Source organism: Mchenga conophoros, linkage group LG11, assembly GCF_057382185.1.
Source record: "Mchenga conophoros isolate Kocher_MC1m ecotype Shallow Benthic linkage group LG11, M_conophoros_male_GT1.1, whole genome shotgun sequence".
In the NCBI taxonomy this organism is placed as follows: domain Eukaryota; kingdom Metazoa; phylum Chordata; class Actinopteri; order Cichliformes; family Cichlidae; genus Mchenga; species Mchenga conophoros.
The window spans coordinates 36,514,324-36,524,273 of record NC_140536.1 but is presented as its reverse complement, the minus strand read 5'-3'; the positions used below and the strand labels follow the sequence as shown (position 1 = coordinate 36,524,273).

Below are 9,950 nucleotides of genomic sequence, written 5' to 3'. Positions count from 1 at the left end.
CAAAAGGGTGCAGCTATTGCAGTAAACAGTGTGTTAAGTTGTACAGGGAGCCACAGGCAGGAATGAGTTCCTGTGTCGGTCAGTGGTGCTTTTTGGTCATCTCAGTCTCTCACTGAACGTGCTCCTGTGACTGGCCAGCATGTCATGGAGTGGGTGGGAGGAATTATCCAACATTGTCTTTATCTTGGACAACATTCGCCTCTCCGAGACCACCTCAAGAGAGTCCAGCTCCATCCCCACAACATTGCTGGCCTTGCAGATCAGTTTGAGTCTGTTAGTATCAGCAACCCTCAATCTACTCCCCCCAGCATGCAATGGCGTAGAGGGTTGCACTGGCCACCACAGACTCATAGAAAATCCTGAGCATTTAATGTCAAAGACTTGAATCTGGTGTAGTTATTGTCTCGAGCTGTGTGGCTCTCAGGCACAGAGTGAGTACCTGCGGGCCTGTGGAGTGAGGAAAAGCTATGTAGCTGATCTTGTTTGAGTTGTAAAACCATGAAGTGACAAGACTGTGGCAGAGGAATGACAAATATGACATGCTGATATGCTGTATGTTCACAAAGATGCATTGTCATCCTCTTTATGGAGCCAGAGTGGAATTTTCCTGACGGTGACTGTTGTCTGTCATGACTTGTATCACACTAAGAATCAGAAACAGCGAGACAAGACGTGCTTCTATCATGTGATGCTACAGGTACCTGATCTGATATGTGACACGGGGTTAGTCTGCACACGAGGGAGACATTAGTATGATTCTCTGGGGTGCAATGTCATTTTCATGCATCTTCTTTCAGTGTGAGTGGCCACATGGGGTCATTTAAGTAAATAACTAAAGTATCTATAAAGTCCACAGAGAGAGAAACGAATGAAAACAATAGCAGCTGGTTGAACTGGTCTGACGAGAAAAAGGAGGGCGGGAGGAAGTGTGGCAAAGGGGGGAGGGTTCAGAGGAGGAGGAGACAATGCTGAGTCCTCAATTAGAAAAGTAGATATAAGAGCAAAGATAAGAACAGAAGAGGGAAGCAGGGAGCTCAAAACAATCACTGTTTTTAGTTATGACGTTTAGTCATGAGCAGTGTTGACTGCACTGACACGACTGGATTACATGTCAGATCAACTCTGACGAACTGATCCGGCAGTCATCTACCTCACAGGTCAGTGTGCACAATTTCTTTTTTCTTTTTTACTTACCAGCTTCCATTCAAAAGTCATGAAATCATAAAAAGTCTGAAGTGGGAATTCTTGCAACTTTGCCAACATGTCTGCGCTGCTTTTTTTTAAACAAATGTGAACAATGTGAATTCTGAGCCTCTTGTTGGTGTTAAAACTTTTTAAAAAAAGTAAATTCACTGGGTACAATGAAAATTTGCTGCAGCGTTACAAAGAAGTCCCAGTTTTGCTTCTCAGAAGTCCAGCCTCCACTTGACGCACTCCCGGCTCATGTTTCCTCACAATTTCTGTGCAGGAAAACCTACTAAACAAATATAGCAACTTATCAATTGTCAAGACTAAAGCAGCACATACATGTTGAATAACAACAGCATTTCAATACAATCGGGATGTCAGCCAGCGATTAGGCGTTCTTGCTTCATCACCGTGAAGCAGCAGTGGTGACTGCAGGTAAATTCCTGTGGCTTACTTCCTGCTCTGCTTGATTTTGGGAGCCAATAAACTCATCTGAGGTTTAATTTTCCACAGCAGCTGTTGGGAAACTGGTAGGAGTCGAATTCCAGACGGCACTTTACCTCTGACATCACTCCAGTATGAGTGATGGTGGGGAGGGAAACAGCAGGGCCGAAGAGAGCCATGGAGCCAGGCAGCCCCAGGCCCCTAACGTCAAACCCAAACTCGGACAGAATGACAGGAACAGCAAGGAGGAGCACCGGAAAAAAGAGAAATCATTAAGAGTGAGGAGATCGAGGAGTTCTGACTCTGAGAGGACGGAAAGAGGGAGGAGAAGAGAGTCAGACAGGAACCGTGGAGAAAGGAGGCATCGTGGAAGGAGCGAGGAGGGCCGTGGGCGGCGCCAGAGAGACGGAGAGAGCGATCGGAGAAGGATGAAACCCCCTGAAAATGACGTGGAGGACACAGAGTGCGCTGTGTGCTTCTGCACTTACGATAATGTCTTCAAGACCCCAAAGCTGCTGGCATGCGGGCACACCTTCTGTCTGGAGTGCCTGGCTCGCATCAACGTCACCTCACCTGAGCTCAAGACCCTGTCCTGCCCCGTGTGCCGAGAGGTGACTGAGCTCCCTCGCGGCCGGGACCTGCCCCGTCTGGGAAACAATCGGGACATCATCAGCAAACTCCCTTCAGATATGCAGCGGGCGCTGTCCATCCGCTTTAAGCGCAGCCAGGGTAAGCTGATGCTGAAGAACCCTCCTCCCAACAGCCCGAGCAGGCCTAATGTCTTCAGTCTGCCTACCAAGAGTCAAGACACTCAGGCGGCACCAAGCAGGAACCTCCAGCTAAGTGCAATGGAGCAGGGGATCACCCCGACCACTGTGGTGGATGTAGGCAGACCTCCGAGCAGGATGAGAGGTCGCCTGCGCAGGATGTTCCGTTCAGATCAGTGCTACTACGCAGTGGTTGCGACCATCATCACCATCACTGTGGCGCTCATGCTGGTGGGAATTCTGGCTTTTGTGATCATACCCACTGTGTCCTTGAACAACGTTCGTCCCCCACGTCCACAATCAAACAACACTTCACAGCAAAATCCATGAACTAGAGATGCGTCCATGTCAAGGACAGGACTGTGGAGGGTGTGGGTGGGGAGATGAAGTGGACAAGGAGAGAGAATCACACAAAACTTCCAGTGACCCTTGTTCCACTTTGCACACCTTGTGTTTATAATGGTGAAGTACAAACTGAGCTCCTTCAAGCTTGGGTCACGTGGAGAAATGAAGGAAAACCAGGAGAGCAACATTTTTTTAAAAACAAAAGAACTGGCAGGTGCACATGAAGGAAAAGGGACTGATGTGTTTCCTGTTTTTATTCTTTTCTGAAGGTGTTTGTGTTCACCGTGAGAGCGGCTGAACACAATAAAGGAACCTTGTGCACAGATCAAGTAAGCTGTAAATGTTGAAATGCACTACACTCTGTGATGAAAGGTTGGGAAGATCTCTGGATTGAACGCTGATCTCGCAAACCAGAGTTTATAGTTCTTAACTAATTTTGTTTATAGTCCAAACCCATTGTACATACAGATGCCACAGATGATTTATATATTTGCAAGTATTTCTCAACATATCCATCAAATAAAGGCATATTTGAGATTGTCCTCTACTGATACACACCTGCTGCTTATTTCTTTTCAGAAGCCCTCGTGCTTCATTTAGACACCTGATCCCCTTTAACCGTGTAAACACACCTGCTAACAGGGTGGATTGAGCAACTTCCTCTCAGCTGTGCATATCGGGATTTTTAGGATGACAAGCCTGTTTGACAAACACGGGCGTCACGCCCTTTGTGGCATTTTTCTGGCTGATTGGGGAGGATCAGTTGCAGCATGTCATCCATCACTTTGATGTAGGGTGGATCAGGAATGTGTGCAACAAGCAGTGAGTGAAAAAACATTTAAAATCAGCACATGGAAAACTTTAATTTGATGGCCTGTTTCAGGATCAGGCTTTTTAACTTCAGCAGTAAGAAGTAAAGAAGTGAGTGATGTCAGATGGGAAATGTTCGTACAGGGCGACAGGGAATTAAAAATTCCGGTGTTAAGAATTGCAGGTGAGTCTTTTGTACAAAACCACAGACATTTCTCTTGAGTCAGTGTGACAGGTTTCATTCTGTGACTCTTATGTATATTTGCAACGAATGATTTTAAAAGTAAAAGTTCAAAACTTCTTTCTGTAAAGTACAAACCAGAAACAGTCACACTTTAGAGGGTACCACCCCGGCGATAAGCTGTAAGGTATCGACTTAGTCAGGGGTTTCAAGAGAGACTCATAACTGACCAGGAGGATCAGTGTTGACCTTTAACCCACTGAGCGTCCACTCACCCAGAGCTCCTCCTGGGGGACACTGGGCAACGTCCCAGAGGGGTGTAGTTAAAATAGTAATAGTGTCCATTCTGGGTCATAACATCTGACACATGAAAAAGAGAAATACTTAAAAACCTGTACCCCGTCTTTCCTGGAAACCATGTCTTAACAGTATCCAGCTATTTCCAATGGCAAAGACCACTTTAAACTGTCTGGATTTAACAAATATTTAAAATCATCACTTCATCAGAAATGAACTGTATTAAATCTGATAAACAAAGGGAAAAACACAACAACATGTGCTGAGTCTAATAGAAATGTCACTCCAGCCTAAATCCTGAAAAGCTTACAGCAAGGACTGTGTGGGCTCAGCTTACTCAAACCTTTGTAACATTATACAACAGCACTACAGAAACGGTATGAATTGCTTTTTAAAAAAGTAGGACAATAAAGTTTACACAGTACAGAAATCTTTATAAAATCTTTTTTGAGGGCATTTTAGCTTAACCTGTAGCGCCCCCTTCAGGAAGTGCTCTCAATAAATGTTTGCGTTTATGTTTGTATTCATTGTCCAGCTCCAACTATTATGTAATTGTCCTGACCAAGGTCACTATAACGAACGTAACGACCAAAGGTTAGTCTGGAAAAACTTTACATTAGTTTAAAAAAAAAAAGCATTTAAACATGTTAAATAAAAGAATCGAATTCATTTTGGAAATTAACTGAAATGAAATTGAAGTGCAAACTATACTATTTCCACATTAAATGGAAATGATAAACGAAAAGAGAAAAAAGAATATTCAGTAGGTGAAACTTGTTTATTGCTGTTTTGTGCGTTTCTTCAGAGTCACTTTTTATTTATTAACAGAAGTTTTTATTCATGTAGAATTTTGTGACCCGCGATGCCCCCTGTGACCGGTTCTCAGATCTTCGAGTGTCACACTACTACTTTTTTATTTTTAGGAGAAGAAATAGATCGTATAAATCGATCACTCGGGGCAACTGTGCCCATTTTTGATTTACTTCAAAAACCTAAACTGCACTTGTCTCCCAGTCCCTCTGCATCCGAGTACCTGCTAAATCTGTCTCATTTTCATCCAGTGTTTCCACTCCGGGGTGTAAAGTAGCTGCTTGTTCTGCTCTGGCCTAAAGACACACCCACACGAACCCCCCACTGTCACAGTCGAGGCAAATATAGTCGCGTGGACCAGACTAGAAGAAACCCCCCACCCTCCTCTGACCCGCTCCTTACGCAAATAAACCTCTGAAGGTTATGTGAGTGTTTAGACGGAGGCTGGCGTTAAGGAGGAGAGACGTGGACGCTACCGATCACCATGGCTTCCACCCCCTCGGCCTCTGCCCTGTCCGCTGTTCTCCGGTGCCGGGGGAATATCTGGACGAGGAATCCGCCGGCCAAGCGGCCTGCCAGCTCGGCGTACGGCCTAGGACTGGCCGGCGGGGCGCTGCGCGACTCTCCGGGCGAGCGCAGCGGCTCACACCAGGCGTCAGCGGCGGAGGCTTCTCCACACGGAGAGTGTGTGGTGGTCCTGGTGGGAAGAAGGCTGATTGTTTCGTACAGGTCGGACAGAGTGGGGGGTAAAGTTTCCAGGGAAGTGAGTGGATTACGTTACCCAAAACTTTCGCAATCTCCAGCGCACGCGCACTCAGCTGCGCCTGCGCTGGTGCGCGTACTAGCGAGCAGACTGTCTGGAAATAATAAATGCTCTAAAATAATTCAGATTAAAGATCCTGCACACATCCGCAAAAGCGCTTTGGTTAAAGACACGAGTGAAATCTCTGCGAGCGTCCTGAAGCTGTCCGTGACGTCCCCTCCGTGTTTAGTGGGACAAATCCCGTCCTTCATGTTAAACGGCTGGTCTGTACTGAGGAGCACGTGCTTGTCTGTGACTTGTCTGGTGTCCAAAATTCTGTTTTTGAATTTGGGAGATGTGCGTAGCTCAGGCAGCAGCCCCGATGAAGCACCACGACATCTGCTGTGCCAGCGGGATGAGAACAACTCCAGCAGCCGGAGCCTCCAGGTGAGAGTCCTGTTGAACCGAGAATAGATAATTCATGTAAATGTTACTGTATGAAAATACATCACGCTTTGTCTTTTAGGCAAACAAACAGACCTCTTACAAGAACAACTCCAGCTCAGCACAAAAGATCACACAGGAAGGACCTGACTGAGTCCAAGGCCTCAGCGCCACAAAGAAGCATTGCGATCAACATCATTTATTGACTTTTCAGGACACACACCACATCTGGACTTCAACCTGCTGATAGAAACCAACCAGCTGTTTTTCATGGCACACTACCCAGTGGCAAATGAATGGAAGAACCAGAATGAAGTGTTTGAAATGAAGCGTTGAGCCTCCACAAACACCATTAGTGCTGTTTGGCAGCGACTCTCTAAATCTCTGATTTGGGCAAGACCATATTTACTGTAAAAAAAAATGTTTTCCCTTATCTGTTTTTTTGATGATAATGGTCGAGGGCAAAGTCCCACATGGATTAGTGATCAATTAGATTGAGATCAGATTGAGTCGCATACTGTGGCAAAGGCTACAGCGTGTGGTTTGCATCATTTTCACCCTCTTAAGACTTTTCAGTGGTTGGGGATATGTCATCATGGAAGAGCCCACTCCCACCAGGACAAAAATATTTAATCATTAAGCTGATGTTTCTGCATAACTTTGTATTGATTTGAAGTGGATCACCACTGCAGGGGCCTACAGCGAGTTCCCCCTCTGTAGGGTTCAGTGGTTCTGGTTTTTTCCTTTAATTTGCCACTTGTCTGTATGAGCAACAAGAAACAAGCATGTATTGCAAGTCTTCTGAATGGATATGCTCACCTTGCGTGCTGCAGATACTCTGTTTGTCAGGGCTCAGTGTTTCCAGTGGGAGAAACGTGTTCTCGCTCGTCCAGGTGACCTCTTCGGTCCCCGCAGACAGAAGAAGTCGGCCGTCTGCAGGTTTCTCCAGCCAACTGAAAATGCTGCGCTCAGATGAGCAGAATCAACTGTCTGCATTAAAACTCTCACCCTGCATAATTTGCACAAAAGCTCATTTTACAGAGACCGTGACACAAACTTCCTCTTTAAATTGGAGTTAAAATAAAGCCTCAAGAAACACACCAATGCACACTGAGTAAAAACGATATAAATGTGTGGAAATAATTAAAAGACGTCCACTGTTTTTATACAGTTCACAAAACATAAATATTCTGTGCCAGCGGAACATATACCAACATACCCTACCAGTCTAAAATGTGAAAACACCTTCTCATTTAATGTTTTTTTTCTTTATTTTCATGAGTATTTAAATTGTAGGCATCAAAACTATGAAAGCACATTACTGCTTTGCACAAGCTTGGAATTTTCTCGTTGAGCTGAATGCCATTTCCCCTGAAATGGTTCTCCAACAGACCTGAAGGAGTTCCCAGAGATGCGGAGCACTCGTTGGTTCTTTTGCATTCACTCTGCAGTCAGTCTCATCCCAAACCATCTCCACTGGGTTCAGGTCAGGTGATTGTGGAGGCCAGACCATCTGGTGCAGCACTCCATTGCTCTCCTTCTTCGTCAAACAGCCCTTACACAGCCTGGAGGTGTTTGAATAAATCTCCAACAGTGTCACCAGCAAAGCACCCCCACACCATCACACCTCCTCCTCCATGCTTCTCGGTGGGAACCATGCATGTAGAGACCATTCACTTTTTCTGCGTCACACAAAGACACGGCAAGTGAAACCAAAGATCTTACATTTAGAGTCAACAGACCAAGGCACATGTTTCCACTGGTCTGATGCCCATTCCTTGTGTTTCTTGGCCCAAACAAATCTCTTCTACTTGTTGTTTTTCCTTAGTAGTAGTTTCTTAGCAGCTATTTGACCATAAAGGCCTGATTCACACAGTCTCCTCTTAACAGTTGATGTAGAGATGTGTCTACTCCTGGAACTCTGTGTGGCATTTATCTGGGCTCTAATCTGAGGTGCTGTTAACTTGTGATTTCTGAGGTAACTCAGATGAATTTATCCTTAGCGGCAGAGGTGACTCTTGCTCTTGGGGCGGTGCTCATGTGAACCAGTTGCAACGTAACGTTTGAACTCTGGCAAACGTACACCTGTGAGTGAAAACCATTTAAGGTGACTACATCATGAAGCTCACTGAGAAAAGGCCAAGAGTTTGCAGCGCTGTCAACAAAGGAAAGGGCGGCTACTTCCAGGAATCTAACATATAAAACATATTTAGAATTATTTTTCTGTTTTTTGCTACATAATTCCATGTATTTGATGTTTTCAGTATCTACAATATATAAAGTAAGAAAAAGAAAGAAAACCATTAAATGAGAGGGTGTGTCCAAACTTCTTACTGGTAGTGTATGTTTGACTTTTTTAAACCTCTACCAGGCTACTGTGCACCATTTAGTAGCCACATGTTAGACATGCACATTTTGATACTGCTTTAAAATAACTGACCAGAGACTCTGTCAAAGGTCACTTGCTTCAGAAGGGACTTCTGGGATCCATACATTTTTATTTTTTTATTGACATTTTTTGAAAAGTGACCCTGCGCAATATTAACATAAATATTGTCATTTGATACGTTGTACCAGAGTTACCTTAAAGCTAATTTGCCTCTCCACTCCCCACAACACTTCCACGCACCGATGAGCACCAAACACGAAAAGACGTCAGTATTTATAAGCCTGTGAGTCTCTTAGCAAATCTTTCAGTCTGCTGATAGAGATAGAGTTGCAGTTCTTCATGAGATCAGCAGGATATTCCTTTGAGTTCAGGATTTCACAGAGAGAAAAGCAAAGAGAGGAAAAGTTAAGTACAGTCTTCAGTTGAATTTTTGATTTTATGGATCTTTTATGGATTCTCCTGGGTGGAGCCTATCCCAGCTGTCATAGGGCCAGAGGCGGGGCACACCCTGGACAGGTCACCAGTCTGTCGCAGGGCCAACACACAGAGGCAGACAACCCTTCACGCTCACATTCACACCTATGGACATTTCCCTACAAACTGCATGTCTTTGGACGGTGGGAGGAAGCCAGAGTACCCATCTCATCTGTTCAAAAGGACACTGATCCAGAAGTCTTTTGATTTGATCAGACTAAAGTTTCTAAACCTTAGCTGTACTGATGTGTTCTTTATGGAGAAGAAGCTTTCTCTAAAAATCCATCAAGTCATTATTTTTCAATTGTTTTCTGATTCTATTGTCATGAAATTTAACATGCTAACTGTCTTAGATGGAGCTCTTGGGTTTTTTAGAGTTTCTCTGAGCATTACTCTGACACTGGGCTGAATTTGCTGGGATGCCTTTGCCATTGTGTTAACAGACCTCCAAAACTTGTGTTTGTGTAGAGGCATTCACAATAATAACTATGGATACATTAAGGGTGTAGCACATTTTTCACATGCTGCATCTGCATTTTGGCTTATATAAATAATGGCCCTGAGTAATATGTCATAGCTTATTGCTCATCTGAGGTTCTATGATTTTATTACTCGATGATATTTAAAACCTAAAAAACTGAAACAAGGTGTACTTTCTGTATTTCTCCAACATTAAGTCTGCCAACATAAACCTCCAAAACAAAACATTAATAAAAATAATATCGTGGCAATACACTGTTTTTGTATTGTCCACTATGTCCTCATGTAATTATTGACTAGTCAGCATTAATGTGACATTTTATCTTCTCCATCCTGATAAATCTTTGCTTGTGGGGATTAATTGAAAATATTTCGTTTTTAGGCTGATTTAGAGTCAAAATAAGATGTTTAAAGGCAAAAGGCTCTGTCACCTTTATAGACTTAGATTCAGCAGAAAAACTATTCAGGTTATTAATTAATCTATAATGAGTATAATCAACAGCTATGGGTATACAGTGGGGCAAAAAAGTATTTAGTCAGCCACCGATTGTGCAAGTTCCCCCACTTAAAATGATGACA

General features: G+C 44.0%; 2 protein-coding genes across 3 annotated transcripts; both read left to right on the top strand.

Annotated features, from left to right (window-relative positions):
• Window positions 1-980: 980 nt before the first annotated feature.
• rnf183 (ring finger protein 183) lies at window positions 981-3,291 on the top strand. Of its 2 annotated transcripts, none has more exons than XM_085290434.1 (2): window positions 981-1,157; window positions 1,705-3,291. In XM_085290434.1, exon 2 carries the CDS (start codon window positions 1,767-1,769, stop codon window positions 2,727-2,729), a length of 963 nt encoding a protein of 320 aa, XP_085146560.1. In that variant the 5' UTR covers window positions 981-1,157; window positions 1,705-1,766; the 3' UTR covers window positions 2,730-3,291. The 2 variants fall into 2 exon arrangements, with proteins under 2 accessions (XP_085146560.1, XP_085146559.1); XM_085290433.1 differs by having other exon boundaries at window positions 1,702-3,291.
• A 1,992-nt stretch (window positions 3,292-5,283) lies between these two features.
• Window positions 5,284-7,149, top strand: LOC146564922 (uncharacterized). The gene is made up of 2 exons (XM_085292719.1): window positions 5,284-6,031; window positions 6,111-7,149. Exons 1-2 carry the CDS (start codon window positions 5,327-5,329, stop codon window positions 6,180-6,182), a joined length of 777 nt encoding a protein of 258 aa, XP_085148845.1. The 5' UTR covers window positions 5,284-5,326; the 3' UTR covers window positions 6,183-7,149.
• The last annotated feature ends 2,801 nt before the right edge of the window (window positions 7,150-9,950 follow it).

Coding starts and splice junctions, on each gene's coding strand:
- LOC146564922 (XM_085292719.1), top strand. CDS start 5,327: ATGGCTTCCACCCCCTCGGCCTCTGCCCTGTCCGCTGTTCTCCGGTGC. Junction 6,032..6,110: donor CCAGCAGCCGGAGCCTCCAG/GTGAGAGTCCTG, acceptor TTTGTCTTTTAG/GCAAACAAACAGACCTCTTA.
- rnf183 (XM_085290434.1), top strand. CDS start 1,767: ATGAGTGATGGTGGGGAGGGAAACAGCAGGGCCGAAGAGAGCCATGGA.